Genomic DNA, 19,274 nt, shown 5'->3' on the forward strand with positions numbered 1-19,274 from the left:
GGGGGGGGGGGGGGGGGGGGGACACATTGGAATAAATAATTTGCTCTGCATCATCAAACATTACCCTCTGTTCACGTTAAAAAAAAGAAATTACAATCATGCACTCACACACAGACGCAAATGAATATGTGCACTTGCCTCAACTATGGCTTGTATATTGAGGAGAGAGATGTGCACACAAATACAACATTCTGTCTATATTCTCAGGTAAACATGTTTTCATTGGATGTGCTGGCTGCAATTGCTGCTTGTCAAACCAAGCCGACATTGATCCATCCATCCGGCGCCTCTGAGCTATCCTTGTGCCTCTGTGTGTTCAGCACTGCTGGCACTAGTCATGCCTCATCAGTGGCTGATTGAGCATGTTGAATCAGTGGCAGAGGCGAGTCAGTGAGATACTATATACATTAGACAGACCTAAGAGGTAATACACCTCAGATTCCAACAGCTGCAGCCTTTTTCAGTTTTTATTTATTTATTTATTTTTTTTACTTTTTTCGATAACTTGTTCTCTGCTCTGTCTGTCAGGGGTTAGCTTTTATATACAGATTCCCGTAAAACTTCTTTTGGCCCTTTAAGTGTCTAAAACCAATCTATGTGCTCCGTGAAATAAAGTGATGAAATTTGCTTATTACTTAGGGCCTAACGTAAAGAATAAGGCAATACACTAACTCTCTTAAAAAGCCTGAACTTGCCCTTTAAGTCCACATATTTTCATGACAAGAGTTGAAGCGCACTGGGGACACCTTTTTACCACTTGCATCACTCAGTTTCATGGCTAAGAACTGCTCTTCACTCCATCAACTGTGAAGTTCAAAGAAGAGTAATATCTCTGAGCCAGCCTCAGCTCCTACTGGTGCCAAGATTATAGCCTGTCACGCACAGACTAGTGGTATTATTTGCACAGCAGAGGGTAGAGCATGGCATGGCAGAAAGGAGGAGCAGGAAGTGCAGTAGTAGACTGACAAAATGTGATTATATGCAATTATTTTGAGATGATTTGAAAGTGAAAGATCATTTTCCTTTATTTATTTTTTTCATCTACAGTTCATAATGGAAAGAAACAGGAAACTGTGGCTTTTTCCATTATTTGGACGTGACACACGCCACCGCTTCTTGTACACTGACACGATGAGAGCCTTTACTTGAGCACTGCTCTGACTTATACAGTCACCTGCATAATGTGTTTTTTTCCAGGAGCTACACCACTTACAATCACTAACGATCCATGATCTGTTGCATATCAATACAAATATCAGAGCTGACTGCTTGCTCCACATTGATTGTGCATGCTAATGCTAATGTTCATCCATCATATATTTGATTTACAGTTACCAGGGATAGGATAGCGGATTAAAGGAGATGGTTTATGGTTTTGATGGAACTGAACTTGCAGAGTATCAAAGAAGCAAAATTAAAATGGCAGTTTATGTTCATCAGAGGTTGTAAAACGGTACTTCTTGATGTGTGGTGTGTAGCAAATGAGAAGTTTGTAGTTTTCAACATTGATTCCAATGTAGCAAAACACCATCCATTTTCACTGTATGAATATTCTTCATTAATCATAGTGATTTTATCCAAAAACTGAGATGAAATCCATGGTGGCATTTTTGAAAAATAATGCAGATGACGATGATCCTTTTAAAAGGTTTAATTTGCAAAAATCGGACAACATTGCAGTACCACAACATTCCCAAATATTGCTAAAAATGGATTGGAACTCAAATGAAAATCTCTCTAAATACAGTACAATCCAAAAAAAAAAAAAAAAGTTATCAAACTTTTCTGTTTCCAGTTCCTGTAAAACATGTTTAAAGTTACAGCGGTGCTTCTTACATCAGCATGCAATATGAACTGGAAGAACAACTACGCAAGGTCATTCAGATGGATGAGAGACATTTAGTGAGCTGTATGATTAAAAGAAGACCCCCAGGTCACCGTTAAGTTTTTTTCAAATGTCCTCATGGTGCTATATTCATACTAGCCAAGAGCCATTTTTATGATATATTGTTCACGGAGGAGCACTAATTAGAGAAACGTTGCCTAAGCAATGTGAGGGCACATGAGACGGATAAAACCTATTCCTGGTTCCAGTCATGGCTAAAACCAGTTTATCTTTTCTTCACCCCCCCACCCGCCCTCCCGCGCTCTCTCTCTCCTGACAGTCTTTAGGATTTCCCTGGTACCCGATTCAAGGTCAGAGTTGTGTGAGGAGCTAAGTTGGTCATTGCCTTTCAGTCCAGGGGATGAGGTTGGAGAGCTTTGCCTGAGGCGAGCTGTGTGTTGCCATTATTCTTGGAGGTGGGTGCAGAGACACAAAGAAAAAGCAGCAAAGGATATTTTTTGCGTGTAGTGAAATTTTATGCTGGAACAGGGCAAGCCAGAGGCCTCAGAAGGAGAATCAAATGATGCCACAGTCAGGGTCAGAGCAGCCACACAGGATAATGTTGTGACAAGGCCTGGGGAGGAATTTGTATGTTTATCTACAATAATGTGTATTTTTCAATCTGTTAGTGTGGAAAAGGTGGGTTTGGGAAGATTTCCTCATTTTCATGAATTTATCATTTTCATCACGTGAAGGCCGAGTGAAAAACCTTGCCACCAAAGAGAAGGGATGAAACATGATATCACTTACATATGGAGATAATGACACATATTTTCAGACAATATCTCCAGGAAAACATTCACGGTGTTGCACTTAATGTTCAAATGAAAAGTGATACAAATTGTTGTGTAACTAATGAGCTAGAGAGAGTTGAAAGTTTAAACCTCTACACAGCTGCCTAGTCCTGGCGCGCAGTCTCTGTGAAATGTCCGGCTGTGCATTAGACGTGAGCGTGGCATCGATCGTCTAATCTCGCTCTCAGCAAGAAAGTTAATTCCCCAAAATGTTGAACTATTCCGTGAGAGCCATACATGCTGTATCACAAACATGTCTCAGCGGGACATGGTTGTGCTCCAAAGAAAAAATAATGAGGTGCATGATGTGGATCACAGTGACGCTTCATTATCTTCCTGATGCATATACACTATAACTCATCAGTATTTAGTAAGTGATGGTAGATGTGATTAATGTTGCATAATGGAGATCCGAATTAATTTTAATTTCCTTTTGATAAAATGATACACGCTGTAGGTGGAAGTTATGTAAGGTGTTAATTATTTTGGCAAAGACTAGTTGAATATTCACTGATTGCAGAGTTTATTAGAGCGTAGACAAAGACTAATGGAGGACAAAACACCTGATGAAGCATTGGTTATTGTGTCCTTTGTATTATCAGATTGGAGCTTTTCTTCTCCAAAGAGATTTTTTAGGACAGTTTGGCTTGTCTCTTCTCCTTCGAGAACCATATGTGTGTGTTCACTGTGTCTTTGTATATGGCTCCAAACGCGTGTGTGTGTGTGTGTGTGTGTGTGTGTGTGTGTGTGTGTGTGGTTGTGGTTGTGTGTGTGTGTGTGTGTGTGTGTGGTGAAATCACTCTTTGACGGCTACAGTTGTAATAAAGCTCATCCCATTGTTCTCAGGGCACGTAATTGTCTCTTGTGTATGACTCGAATCCACCACCTACTGTGTACTTCTCCCCCACTGAACTGAAAGCCTGTCAACAGCCATTATTCCTAGCAAGACCTCTGCTGTGATCCCTGCCATGTTTCATCGCAGCGTGGCAATTTATTCCAAAGCCCACTGTCTGAGCATGTTAGCTAGTACTAAAAATATTGCATGTGAGTGCTTGTGTGTGTTTGTGTGTGTGCGTGTGCCCGTTGCTGTTCTTCTTTCGCCCCTAACCCACTTGTCATTTCTGTGGACGAATACCAGCAAAAGGAGCTGAGCAGACAAGTTTGCCTTTCTCCAGTACTATTTCACAATGGAGTTGCGTGTGTGTGTGTGTGTGAGTGCGTGTGTGTGTGCGCGCGTGTGTGTGCGCGCGTGTGTGTGCGTGCACGCGCGTGTGTGTGTGTGGTTAAATAATTAACACTCTTCGTCGTCTTGCTGCAACACATCCCTCACACACTGATCTGATTAAGGGAGCCCCAGGAGAGACACACCGCCTGCCTACCCTGCACAATGACTAATGCTGCATGTACATGTCTGTGTGTGTGTATGTGCACTGTATGTGAGGATGGTTAAGACACCGTGCGTGTACACATGAGTAATTTCCTGTGCAATTGGTTGTGTACATTATAGTTTTTGTAAGCTTGTCAAGATTTTTACAACATTTACTCCTGGCATTGAAATGTTTTGGGTGATCGGATTGCAGTCGGATAGTGCTTGACCACATGACAGATGCATTGAGGACAGATGGTGATCTGATCGGCCTGACCACCTCAACAACAACAGACAACTAGAGAAAAACGTAATCGCTCGCACGACTGACCAAACCGGTGAGGTAGCAGCTAGGCAGCTAGCAGCCATTAGCCAGTAAACACACGAAGCAGTCCTCTCCTCAGTCCTCAGCTATGGGTGTTATTCAAGACACTCATGGATGGAGTGAAGACAAGACTAAGTTTCTGCTTTCAATTTTGACTGACGAAAGCATACAAGCGAAACTACTCTTGTTGCAACCAAGCAATTTATGAACCAATGGCTAAGCAAATGGTGGAGAACAGTGTGAACGGTGGACCCGCGCAAATGAGAGGAGGACATGACGTGAGCTGCACAGAGTGATCGGATCTCGATTGGTGTAAATGTAATCAGGTTAAAATCATTTCCACATGCAATCTGGATACGAGACACATTTTAGTGCCAGGTGTGAAAATGAGTCTTTGAGTAGTTTTGTGTTTGTTTTTTGTTTTTTGCAATAGTAATACACAGACATATCACCATACTGCATTACAATGGGACTCTTCTGCCAGTATAACAACTGAAGAACCTTGCTCGTCAACTGATTGATTTTAAGTTTGCACATAGAGTTACTTTACACTGGAACACTGTTTTGGACTGAGACTTACTGCTCTTTATGATACAGTAGGTGTTCCCACTAGGAACTAGGAACTATAAATGAAACTGAACTAGGAACCTTCATGAATATCTTTTGGGATTGTGTAACCGTGAAGTCTCTCTGGGTTCATTGTTGTTGAAACATTAGTAGATCTGCTTGATAAACATATTCCACTTTGCCCAGCCTTCTGGCTTTTTGGTCACAACCCAAATGTTATACTGCCATATTCAGTGAAATTAATAATTCTTGCTGCTTCAGCAGCTGCACAAAAAGATTATTCTTAAAAGTTGGTTTGAATGGAGTATTGTTATGAGCAGACTGCATTGTTTTATATCTGTCTTCTAAATCTACAGCCAAGGTTAATGGTGCAGCACTTGAGACATTATCCACCTGGTGTCATGCTATTGCTTATATTCCTAGGCTCTTCTACTATACAGCTCTCACGTTTCTTTTTTTTTTTCTTTAAAGGTCCCCTCCACTCAAAATCCATCTTTTATCCAGTAGTTCAATTTCTGAAATAAAGCTTCTCTTTTTCTTGCTTGATTGCTTGTATACTTATATGGACTTATATATAGTTCATAATATTTGTGTGTGACTTAACTTGACTCATATTTTCATTGTGCTGTTGAATTGTGCTTTAAAAACTAATAAGTAATTGTTCATACATTTTATTATTTTTTTGTATTTTGAAAATAGCAATTATTGATTTTTTTGATGACTTTGGGCACTGGAACGAGCTGTAAACACAACATTTACATATTATGACCTTATAAAACCTTGTTAATAAATAGCTGCATATTTACACATCCAGCATATGGAGTAGTGTTACCAATATTCACTCTCCTTTCTAGCCCTATTTCAGTCTCTAGCAACTTCAGAAAAATAGCTGGCTCTTTAGTGGATTAATGTTCCACTGTGTTCACCAGCTGTTTGGTGCTGGGAAGGTGGTGCACAGTGGGTTTTTTTCAAAGCTTTTTCTGAAAACAGCTGCCTGCTGCTGTTGGGAACAACGCTGATAAGAACGGCGAGAGTGAACCAAAGCAGTGAAGCTGTGGCCCATAAAACTGAAGCTGAAACTCTCCATAGAGCTGAAGGCAACTGCAGATTTAGTGAGGGTGATGTTTCTCTGTCGGTACTGGTGAACTCTTTCACATAGCACTTAGTCATTTGATCCACTGATAATTTTTTATTTGATTTATTATTTATTGCAGCTTTAGGCCCACCATTATCAATAGACAGCTTATTAATATTTGATAAAGTTCTAACTAACTAAGCAAAGACTTGATTAGAGGCCTGCAGTGCATTACGTCAATGACTCTCAGCTTCACCTGCATGAAGTACTTCAGATTTCAGACTCTACTCCTCGATTTGCTCTTTTCCTGACACCAAATGTCTCAAAGTCACCCACATTTCCCTCGTCAGTGTAACTCGAACCCTTTAAGGCCAAAACGCTCTGTTCTTGTTGTTCCTTTATATTGATTTGGTTGGTGGACTGTGTGGCCTGCAGATTGGATTAGAGTCCAGCTGTATTACAGCTTGAGGGTAGAGAAGCTGCCTTGTGTTTGTAGACAGGGCAGATGGCTACTATAGAGACGGTCTGATCCATTCTAACTGTATAGAGCATCTCTGGAGAGGCATATCACCAGGAAAGCTAACATGGTTTAGACAAGTTACCCATAAAGGAATTCAACATGGTTTAGGGGTTTTCCAGGGTGAGAAGGTCAGAGCTGTCAGTATTTTGGTGAATACTACACACTGGCTTACAGTGAAGTGCATGTGAGAAGGCTGATGGATGATGCTGGAGAGAATTATTCACATCAGGTGTGGAATTGGAACGCCACTGTGAATGCTATAGCAGGAAGTAAGATGACATTTACAACAGAATGCTCCATATTTTGTGTGATGGCTTTTTTTCAGCAGTTCTATTTTAGGGTGTGTCCATGTCACAGTTGAGTTAGATCTTGACAACACAAGCCTATACTGCTGTGTGCTTGGTGCTGATAATGGCTTGCACCATTGAGTCATAGCTTAGCAACAAGCCTGCTGGCCTATTTTTGGTTTCAGGCAATTATCCACAATGCAGTGTGATTGCGTTGTCCTATGACACTTCCAGATTGTGGATGTAATGAAGGTCTGAAGATCTGTACCCACATCTGTACAATATCTGCAGGGTTTTTCCCAAATATATAAGGATGTTTTGTGCTTTTTTTCAAATCATTGTGTGGTGACACTTGTGCAAAGATAAAGAACCAAATATAGTTCTTTTACAATAGTGAGATATGCCAATTACCACAGTAAGAGAGCCCAACAAGACAAACTGTGTTGGGTTATTGGATCGGGGAAAAAACATCTTTTACCATCAAAATATTGTAAGAAATCATAATTTTCCGTCCTTATATATATATATATATATATATATATATATATATATATGTGTGTGTGTGTGTGTGTGTGTGTGTGTGTGTGTGTGTGTGTGTGTGTGTGTGTATACAGGATTTACTATATGGTGGTGCTCCTCTTTAACTGATGTTGTTCTTTAAGTGAACAGGAAAGAGTTCGCGGAGTTATCGATGGAAACACACTGGCACTTTCCTGCTTTATAAGAAATTAAGGACTTACTTTTGACAATTTGAACGACAAATGTTTTGTGATTAATGTACATTACTCGCAAGAGCAAAATGAATATTTAAAGCGTCTAGGCTCAGGGCATCTTATGGTAATCCAGCTGCTGTAGAGACTGAAAAGAGGTAATTAAAGGAAAGCATTGATCTACTAACTGAGAATGAGGTCAGTTCAGCCTCAAGTCAGTCATACTGCTGAAAATGTTCTTGTAGTGGCCTGCAGCTTTCACCCCCACTCTTTTATCTGACATGTGAAACCACTGTCTGCCGCAGATTTCCCAGTGTTCAATTTATAACAAATATCAGCTACCCTGATTGAGGAAATTGTTTCTCATATACATTATGACTGATAAGAAGGCAGTGGCTCAGGGAAGCATGTTAAACCCACAGCTACATTACACTACCTAGGATAAATGAATGCAAATGAAACATACATTGCTTTGCACATAAGCAGATAACAAAAAGAAAGAGCACAATCACACGGAAACAAAATAGACATAGATAACACTAAACGTAGATCTGCACATGTGAGCTCGATGAAAATGAACTTAAAGCTCAGGGTCACCATCTCCATTTGTCTTTGCTGTGACCTCTGATTTAAGGTCAGACCTCACAGGTCACCCACAGCTGTCCACTTATCTGTTTCCAGCTGAATACTGCATAATAATCTTTCTCTGTGTCCGCTGTGCCTTGTACCTTATACCTTTCTGTGTCTATTGAACCTTTCTTTGTGCTCATCGTTGAATCACAGCATGCATCTTATCTCAGAAGATCGTTTGTTTTTCTCTCCTTCACCTGAGATCCCCTTGGTCTAGACTTTTAAATGATCCCTGTTTCATCAGGAGATTAATCTGATTAAGGAAGCAATACTCTCAAAATGCTGTTTCATTGTGACTTTGAAAAACCCTTTCAAGAGTGACCCCAAACATTCACTGAGTTGATACATCAATACATTGACCACATATTGGCTGTATTCCTGACAGCTGATGCATCAGGTACAAATGTATAACCACTGACCAAGGATTTCTCCAGTACCTGTTATACATCTGCCCATGGACTCTCCATTCAGTGTATTGGTGTACTTTGTTCTATTGTATGCAGTTCTGTATTATGTTTGAAATCAGAGGTACATAGTGAAACATAAATCAAAACCTCAGCTGTGACACCAAACAGACTCAGCTACATTAATTCAGAGCTTTTTTACCATAGACTTATGATATTTTTTTAGTAGATTCTAAGAAGAGAGCATGAACAAAATCCTCACAGATTAGACATTTGTGAATCCTGGGGGCGTGCATAAAAATATCTACTTTGACCTGTCATTCACCCGTATGCTTTGCATGAATATATCCCAAATCTAAATATCAGGAAAATTGGTTCTCTTTCTTCCCTTTCTCGTTCTGTTAAGATATACTTATCTTTTTAGTCATCCGATAACCCTGTTTTCCTTTGTTGTCATCTCAATTTTATCTCCTCTTTCTCTCATCCACTCCTCTCCATTTCCATGTACCCTCTGTTTATGTTTCACATCTGTGTCACACCACCGTCTCCATCCCCTCCATCATTTTGTCTCTCCATGTCATATCCATTCATCAAATGACATGCTCAGTTCATCTTGACGTCCTTTTTCTCCTGTTCGCTCCACGTCAGTTCACTGCTCATTCCGTCTTCGTTTCTACCGCCTGGTCTCTCCCTTCAGCTCCCCTCACTTCCACCATCCATTTACCTCTTAGCTCCCCTGTCAGTTCTGCATCTCATCTTTCTGCCATTGAACGCTGATTTCTCACACTTCTTTTTTTTTTTTCTTCCTGTGTCCCAGTCTGAGATCCCGTCTTTACTATGAACAGCATTTGTGGGATGATTCAATTACGTGTCTCCTAACTGCTGGATAATTCAATAAGCACCACTGAGATGACACACAGTTATAATCTACTTAATGAAGCCACTGTACTGATGAATTGTATGCTTTCTCCTTCTTCATTTCTCCCTTCACTCACTCCCTACCATCCTCTGCTCTTTTCCACTCTTTCTCTCTATCTCTCTCTCTCTCTCTGTCCCTGTCCTGTCATCCTTCCCTCCTCTTGCTCTCTGCAGGGTGTTGATGGAGAGCCATTCGAATGACAGCCGGGACAGTGGTCATCACTGGTGGAATTCTAGCTACAGTTATATTACTCCTTATCATCGCAGTACTGTGCTACTGTAGGCTGCAGGTGAGGCCCCATGCTGCATTCAGACTCTGTTACATTCATTGGTTTTCTCTTTACGTTTTCAGAGCTGCAGGTAAGCTGTTTGTTGATGGTCATAGCATTGTGTTAAATGGCTGTATAGTCGCTTTTTAAATCTGTGAAACTGTGTTTGTGACTCTCAGTTACAAAGGATGATAAAATCTTTCTTTAAACCAAACATTGAAATTTCTCGGTAGAGCATCTTTCTGTTTCTGTGCAACTGCCAAGGTTGCACAATCCTCTAAATCTGTTATCTTAATAGAATTTTTTTTTTTTGCAGCTGTATTCAGAATCACATCCACATTCAGTGATAGACAGTCATGCTGATTGGGCTGTAGTGGTTTTTGGAGGATTTATAAAGCCCTTTCAAGAGTGTTAGGGCTTTGCACAAGGGTGGATTTTAAGCCATTCTCCTAACCATTGAGTTATGGCCATTTAAATCAATCACATTGCTACGGTGCCACTTGTAGGTGAAATGTCAAAGTTAATATGGGCACCGTTCATGTGCATTTGGCTGCAAACCAAAACATTTAGTGCTTTATAAATATCCACATGATGCTATCCATACTTCAACAAGTACAGTCATTTCTGCATCAGCATGATAAGATGCACACAAGGATGATGCTAACTAGCTTTGATCATATATCAAGTTATTGAACTAATTGAATTTTTGACCTGATGATGACGGTAGACGAAAAGTCAGGGGATCACCAAAGTTATTACAAATCATTCTGGGGGCAACATGAATGTCTGAACCCAGTTTCATGGTCATCATTCCAGTAGTTGTTGAGGTATTTCAGTTTGGTACACAGTGGTGGGTCGACCATCCAAATAATGGGCATTGCCATCCATCGAGCCAAGGTGTGGCTAAAATGTACATTTATGGCAATGAAGCAAAAACTCACTCTATGACAGCAGTTGTTGTTCCTGGTCTTCAGGACTCACTGGCCATCAAATTAGGGATAGATGAAAACTGGAACATCAAGTGAATCATCTGTTCTACAGCTGATAGAATAGAAAATGTCCAAAACTACTACAGCAGTGTGAGGAATAAAATAAATACAAATACTCAATAAAGTTCCAATATTTGTCATTTCACGCCAGAGAGCAAAAATCGAACATGCGTTAGCACTCAGCTTTCATCAGCACATCTGCCTCAGTGTGTCTCCAGTCTGAAACCGGTCTTCTCTACAAATTCTTATAGTTTAGCTAATCCTCTCTTTGATCCTCATCTCACATTAGCTGTGTTACAGACTTGAGGAACTCCCATTGTGTTGTGCTCATCTTTATTATTTTACAGATAACTGGTCTTAGCCAGGTGCTCTGTATTGTGTCAGAATAAAATGAAAACAGAATCGGGCGAGAAGAAGTGCCCTGTTTTTTATGCTTGACAAACTCCTGTTAGGTTGAAACATCACACTAATAACACCACTGGGGAGCATTACTGCAGTTTGCAGATTTCTGTTCCAACATGTGGATTTGTTTCTATTTTACATGATATACTGTATGTTACACTGGACTAATCCCCTCTGCTGCTTTGACAGCAGTGGAGCATTAACAGTCTTTTTGGCACACAGAATGTGCAACAGACTGAGTGACAGCTCAACCTACACCTATTACATTTTTGTAAATTTATTAATGGAGCGTTTGGACATTTTTGGCAAATATGATGCTTATTCACTCTCTGCTGGAGCGTTAGATGAGAAGATTGATACCACCCTCAAATAGGAGCTGTCAGTTAAATTTATGGCTACCTTAGCTTAGCAAAAAAACAAAACAAAAGACGGTTAACTTGGCTCTGTAAAATGGTGACTAAATCCACCTATCAGCACCTTTAAAGCTCACTAATTAGTGTTAAAACCACAATGCTCTGTTTTATGGATGATTATGTGACCTGTAAGTTCCTGGTTGTCTGGCAGCACATCACCTCCCTTACATCAAGCTGTTGTAAGGTGTTGGTAGGTGAATTTTGGTACTTTTTTACAAAGCAATCAATCTCGAATAATTCGTCATCAAAAGAATTATGTAATTTCTCAAAAGGTCAATCTTTTGCTTTAACCTCTACCCCAAATCTGCTTTGTCATGTGCAGCTGTACAAGCTGTAATTGCAACAATCTAAAAGCCCCGAAAGTGAACCCTACAAATCACAATGCTTTCCAACCACTCAGACAAAGCAACTGAGTATCTGCACCAACTCCACCACTGCCCTTGTCTCAGGGCCAGAGGCTTTCAGCAACAGAGCTAAAATAGACTGGAACTCTGCTGCCATCACACATGTTTTAAATACTAAAATGCATTTTCACATCTGTGGGACTGAGTTAGATGTGAACTGTAGACAAAAATAAATCAGTTTTAACACTGGGTATCAAGGTACAGAAAAATGTGTGGGAGCAGCTTACTCTTGTTATCAAGTAGTTCTCAATCATTAAACACTGTTATTACTTTAGGTTTTATCTACACTAAATTCAGGTCTCACCAGCCAACTGCTAGGAATTGCATCAGTTTCTGTTAGTCTAGGGACATGAAAAATACATATTTTTCCTTGAGGGAACATAATAATAATTTCATCAAAGAAGTCCAAATTTCTGCCCATAGTGTAAAAATCTCCTTAGAGTATTTCTAAAAAGCTTTGCTCCAAATAGTCAAACGTATATCATAGGAAACATAACATCATTTACTAGTATATTTTATTCAACCCAACTGAATTAATGGGACATAATGGTGTTATTAGGGTGTTACTATTGCTGCTAACTCAAAAACAGGTTCTGAAAGGTATAGTGAACAAGACTCTCATTCTATCTTATGGCTGTGGTGTTTCTGCACTTCTGCATTCTCCAAACCTGTTTATATCCGGTGGAAAGGGGTGAGGGGAAGTTTGAAATCAAATCAATCAATTGGCCGAAAGTGACTGAATGCTGCAGACTGGGGTTTTGATTCTCAGTGGGGTCAAGGGTACCAGAAATAGTTGCAAGGAGTCATTTGGTTTAACATTAATGTCAAAAATATGGCTTAATGGTGTTTAAAAGAAGAAGATTACAACAAGATTGGTCTATGATATAATGTGTGCACTGTATATAATGATTTACAAATCTGGCTGTAAGAGTAATGCAAAAGTAAGATCTGACACAGAAGGATTCAGAAACTCTGAACACGGTCTGAGGCATTTAAAAATGTGATCTTTATTTTAAAGAGCTGTGGCTCAGATGCGACTAATCGCAGAGCTGGTGATTCAGTCCTCCTGTTGAAGTGTCCTTGAATGATGCTGATGGTTAGGCTCAGGTGTATTCATGGTACCTTGGTTTCCATGGTGTATCAGTGAATACTGAATGATTTGAATGAAAGGCAAATTGTAAAGCGCTTTGTATAAAAGTGCCAATATAAATGCAATCCAATTACCAAGATCAACTGAAAACTAAGGTAACTTTGCTGGAGGGGAAATTATATATGGTCTGTTTCACTTAGAGCTGATTACAGTTCTTGAGATTCTTATATTTAACAGTAAAATCAAACATGATCCACAAATTATGGCTTCATATAAGTTGGCGGAATGCCAGAAATGAATTTGAAAGCTACATTTTGCTGATCAGAAATAGCAACCACAAATTCTCAGCTGAAACGTCTGCATAAACTGTGATTGTTGAGGATTTGCATCTTCAATAAGGTGACACATATGAACATGTAAGGTCAGATGAGTTGGAAAACACCTGATGGAGAGATGGGTAAAGATGGGGTTATAATGTAACAGACATTACTTCCCTGAAAAGTGTTTTCTGTGTATAGTGTGCAAACCATAGACAATTGTGGCAATGTGACATTGTTGACAAATGTGCACATTCATTAATGTAGCCTATATGTGTTTTATCTCATCCCTCTCCCACCAACAGTATTATTGCTGTAAGAAGGAAGAGTCCGAGTCGGAGGAGGAGGAGCCAGACTTTGCCGTTACGTCCCGCCTCCCACCGGTCCACTCCAATCACAACATTGTGGCGGCGACGGCCGCCGCCTCCTCCATCCCAAATGGCCCCGCCCTTTTCTCCACCCCTCCGCTAGCCAGGAAACTGACACGTTCACAGACCTTCTGTCCATCCTGTACACATTATGAGCTGCCTTTCTACCTCCAGCCCCCTCAGCCACAGATCCACCACCAACCAGATGGGTTGAGGAACGGAGGTGACCGGATCAGCTACCGCAGTGTCCAGCAGCAGGATCTGGACCTGCCAGTGCCTGTGAATATTTCAAACTATCGCAAACCAAACCTTGCCCGGTCGGTCACCATGAGGGACATGTTCACACGCAGCTGTAGCATCAGCACTGATGTTTAGCTGGGTGAAGTTGGAACTTGGTGTAAGTTTCTGTTTAAATGGATTGGAAAGGCCTAGACTGGACTGTGCTTGAGTCAGACTTTGTTTATGTCATCTTGACCACTTTAGTCCAGTCTAGTATTGTTTGATGTAGTCTGGTCTCATTTTTCTGGTCACCTCTTGCAGAATGGAGGACTCAGATGGCTCTCAGGACAGCATTTTCAAAGGTACTATGCTCAGGTCCAGGACCTTACACTTGGGCGAATATAGAATTAAAAGTATTTAAAAAATGTTAAATTATCAATAACATGAACTTGTTGTGAATAGTTCTTTTTTTAACAAAAGAATGGAATTTGTTTTAAGATTTGATAAAATTTGTGTAGCCCTTCTTCCCCTGGACTCTTTTACCAATGGCCTGAAAGACAGACAGATTCCCGCCATGTCCAAATGACATAATCGGCAGGGATTTTCTCTCTGCCATAGCTGCTACAAACAAAATATGATTAGGAGACGTCCAGTGTTTCCTTCTCCTATGATGGGATGATCTGTCTGTTCCTCCATCCACAGATTATAGAGATTATAAAATGTCACTCACCACCAGTGGAAAGACTAGAGAACGAACGGGGATGTCATGTTTTAGCTGCCACCCACAGACATTTTAGATAGACTTAACTTAGGCCATAATATTTTAAGACATAAAGGGCTTACAGAAGACGTAAAAATCCCTGCTCGTTTTCCACATGCTTTCCTAGAGGTCTCCATTTTGACGAAAGGCTGGTTTCTCTGAGCGCCTGCTGACAACACAAAGTGTAAATACAGTATTCTACACTTAAGCAGAGAGGGACCTCTGTGTTCTTGCAGGCAGGGTGGAGTAGGTGCCAAAGGGGGCTGGGTTTTTGCATTTGTGTGCATATGTGTGAGCGTGCTTGCATGCATGTGTGCGTGTGTGTATAACTTGATTGAATGTTGTACTAGAATTCTTATTCCATACAATTGAACACAATCTGTTACCCCTAAGTATACTGAACCCAGTGGTGGGTTGCAATAACATTTTAAACATCTTAAAGGGTGAATTGTCAAGGTAAAGTTTCCATGCGCCACTTTACCCTAAATTCATGTCAATGCAAAGAATGACCCAAACATTGATATGACAAACTCAAATTGGGTTTGCTACAATGTTGTAAATGTTTATTTTACTGATTTAATGCTATTACACAGGCTCGAGCTGTAGGTGGCTGTCAGAGGCAAAAGGTTTTTACGGCAGAACTTTTAACTTTTAACAAATGTGATCTTTGTTATAGTTCTTCACTTAGGGTTTCAGTTTGTGGACTCTTCACTGCGTTCCTTGTGTTGTCTCTGATTTGCTGATATATGGATTCATGGGCTAAAGATTAATTCACCTTTAGAGACACATCTATAAATATTTAACAGGCCATGGCATACACCGCAGTCGCTCTCTCTTCTCTGACTCGTTGGACTGGGGAATATTTGCTCTTGCTCTGAGGTACTCGGAGAACTCCTTTCTCGGGATTGTTTTTATTTTCCTGCGCTTGGCTGGGCGGCCTGGCTGCAGGGCTGATATTCCGACTGGAGGAAGCAGCGGCTGAGTTTTATGGACACAGGACACACATTTGATGAATGAAATTATTTACTGGTGGCTGTGTGAGGAGTTTGAAGCTGATTGGATTGTCCTTTCTTGGACAACGCCCCTCCCTCCCCCTTCCCCTCAAAATGGATGGTAAATGCTGTTGTGCCCCTCTCTCTTTCTCTCTTTCTCTCTCTCGCTCTCTCTCTCTCTCGCTCTCTCTCTCTTTTTCTGTCTCTCTGTTGATTTTATCAGACATCATGCTCATTTATTTTCCCAAAGGGTGAAACAGTAACTGACTTTGTTTTACGTTTTTCCTCTTGTGACATGTGCTTTCCTGCAAATACACTAGAAATAGTTCTCAATGCTATGCTTTCCTTATTTTTGAAACTGAAACTATGTGACAGTTGCACAGGAAATTTAGTGCCATAAAGAATTATGAGAGAAATATATTATTATTATTATTATCATTATTATTATTATTATTATTACAAGTGTATATTCAAATGCAGTGTTGCTTTTAACTTAAAGTATTTGAATTACTTGCTTTATTTTATGATCCAGCTGGTTTTTCAGACTCAGTACAGTACAGCAGAAATGTTTCTGTCCTTGTTTCTAATGTATAACTAACAGACACATTGTTGCTAATAAAATGGTGTGAAAATCCTTCCAATCTGTTTTGTTGTTGCTGTTAATTGACAAAACATCTCTTACGGTTCAAATTCATACTCAAGCCTGGGGGAAGTTATTCATTCAATTCAAGTAATTTACAGATTTAAAAAGATGGTTGCAATGTTTATATGAAGAGAAGCCTCAGGATAAAAAGGTTTGTCAATGGACATTTTCTATAATGAGAATGTGTTATTCCCTGGGGCAGGATTTCACAGGACCATATATCTGCTGGCTGCCAAATGCTGAACAGTGGATTCAACTAAAAGCATGGTGCATCATCCTGGATTATCTTATTTAGTGAACTGCTAGACGCGTGGTAAATATCAGATAGCTGAGATATATGCTTTGTTCAGAGCACCAAACCACAAACAACAGAGCTGCACCCGTTTCCTGCGAGCAACCTTGTAGAAATTGTATAAGATTTATTTTTTGTCTAGACCACAAGATCAGAAGTGGGATTTAGACCATTAGTTTCACTGATCACAATAGCATACTGCACGTTTGTCTGGATATATCTTTGCAAGAAAAATGAATTTGTCTCACCTTAGACTGAAAACAGCAATCTAATTCCGCTTTGTTTGGTGCATATGTTGGCTATTTGATGTTGATGGAACTAATAAGCCAACATCTGTTTATCATCTCAAATCAGAGAGGAAACTTACTGTTATTGCAGCAGCCAAAAGTTGTATTCTCTAAGCACTTACTGGTGTAAATATGTGTGAAAGGGAAAACAGTGATTCTACTAATGTGTTTTTCTTTTATGTTTGAAGTCAAACATCAGACTGTAACAGATGAAATGTTAACAGGAGAAAACAGCGAAGCCTGTCGAGCGATAGAGTCTGTTTGTATGCAGATCCAGTCAGCCCAGAGGCAATGAGGTGAGAGTCATGACAGCAGACGTGTTTGAATGGGAAAGGGTAAAAGAAACAAGAATGGTGACGCCTAAGTGTGATGATGAAACTACTCTGTCAACGGCGAGGAGATGATCGCAACAGTGAAAAGTCACCCGTACAGGAAGGCTAAGAGGAGAAAACAGGAAGCTTTATTCTGACAATAAACTGGGTGAGTCAGAGAGGCAAGGCGACTAATCATACAATAGAAAAACAACAGAAAACTATTTCAGAGAGGAAATAGAGGTGGTTATTAGAAGGATGAGTCAGAGCTAATGAATGAGAAATAGAACATACCCCAGAACACACAGACAGATGGAGGCGTAGAGGAGCTGATATCAAACCGAGGCCTCCCTGGCAGAGACATGAATAGCCATTTTGTGATGGCATTAATACAACAGCACTGCTTCAGACACAAAAACCCTTTCAGATTATGATGGATTCCCTTTGATGTGGATATATTCAAACTCCCACTTATTTCTACATGAATTGCAAGTACTGTAACAGGGAATTACTGTCACACCAGCATTCCACCCACAAGACAAATTGGCTCGAAATGTATTTATTTGTTCTCTTTACAGTCACTATAATTTACATGTAATAACACTTGGACCACTTGAGGCAATAGTGGAATATAAGTTGCAGGAGAGATAATGAAGGGTTCGATGATGGTGCCTTTTTCTAACCAGCTTTTTTCTAAACCCTGTGTTGGGAAAATTCTACAAGCAAATGTAGAGTCTGATAACTTTTCATCTCAATTTCAGGTACAGAATATGTCAAGTAGACTGTAGCTCAACCTAGAGACTGGAAGCATCGTTAAACTGCCAGCCTCGCTCTGTCGAAAAGTGAGGGCTTCAGTAGGATGAAGATAACTACACCTACTGTTGGGAAAGAGGTCTCCCAATATTGATTTGGTTGAGGTTTTGTGACGAAAAGAGAGGTTGGAGATATGCGGCGGTACCCTTCCATCACGACTGACATTGAATAGCTCAGCATAACTAACGTAAACTGATTTGAACTGCCTCACTGCTAGCATGTTGCGCATTACAGGAGTAAACATTTTTGTGTGTTGGTGTTTAGTGGAGAGTGCGGTTGTGTATTTTATGTGTGTATCCCTGCATTTGTTTGCATTAAGTGTTTGTCCTGTATATGCGTGAATAAGCACTTGCACAGGCTAAATGAATTATTTAGAGGCATAATCGCCTCCAGTGTAAGCAGAGCTCGTAGCGTGGCCTTTAGAGGTGTATTGATGTTTTATGACATGCTTTGAATCATCCTCCTCATCTGCCCCTCACCCTGTAGCAGTGTGCTCACTCTCACTCTGTCTGTCCACTGCATCTCTTATAGTCTCTCTCTCTCTTTCCCTTCATTTCCAGTATTACATGTTGTGTGTGTGTGTGTGTGTGTGTGTGTGTGCGTGTGTATGTGTGTGTGTATGTGTGTTTGTTTTATGGGTCCTTGCCATAATTCCCCAGCAGTGGAATTTAGATGCAGCCCAGAGGAGCAGCTGGGATTCCATGAATTATGAACATGATATATAGGGGGCTTTCCAACTAATATTTCGAACCAAAGCTTCCTACCCCTTCTCCTCCTTTCCTCTTATTGTCCTGCTGTTTCAACCTTCTGTCCTGTTACTTCCACTCGTTTCCATGTTGTTCTTTTTCTCCTGCTCAGATTTTCCTTACACTCACTTCTCTCACTGCTTACTGCCTCCCTTTTCAAATTTTGCTTTTCTGGAATCCTAATATGAAATTTTCTTTTGATTGCCAAAAGCGAATATGTAATAAGTAATTTGTGGTGCTCAAAACATTGTAAAATAACAAACTATAAAAAATAAAGACATGTTGTGATTGCATTAATACAGAGCAAAGGAAATTGCATTTTTTTTACATGCTATTTTGGTCTGCGTAGGAAAACACAAATAACTATTAATAAATGCCTCGTCGAAATTGGCACAGGTTTGTCACAAATTACAGCTGAGTCGAGTTGGACATTCATTCTTGATCTTGGTTTAAAAAACGAAAAACTTAACTCAAGGCC

At 40.2% G+C, this 19,274-nt stretch overlaps 1 protein-coding gene across 1 annotated transcript in view; it reads left to right on the forward strand.

The window, feature by feature from the left end:
- The window catches only part of fam163ba (family with sequence similarity 163 member B, genome duplicate a), a 27,081-nt gene extending 10,741 nt beyond the window's left edge, over window positions 1-16,340 (forward strand). The window contains exons 2-3 of the mRNA XM_023421258.2: window positions 9,656-9,771; window positions 13,671-16,340. Of these exons, the coding sequence (XP_023277026.1) occupies window positions 9,679-9,771; window positions 13,671-14,108 (531 nt within the window). The 5' untranslated portion in view covers window positions 9,656-9,678 and the 3' untranslated portion in view covers window positions 14,109-16,340. The remainder of the gene's footprint in view (window positions 1-9,655; window positions 9,772-13,670) is intronic.
- Window positions 16,341-19,274: the final 2,934 nt, after the last annotated feature.

Source organism: Seriola lalandi, unplaced genomic scaffold (genome assembly GCF_002814215.2).
Source record: "Seriola lalandi dorsalis isolate HSWRI2012SDOR001 ecotype SW California unplaced genomic scaffold, Sedor1 jcf7180002054671, whole genome shotgun sequence".
In the NCBI taxonomy this organism is placed as follows: Eukaryota; Metazoa; Chordata; class Actinopteri; order Carangiformes; family Carangidae; genus Seriola; species Seriola lalandi.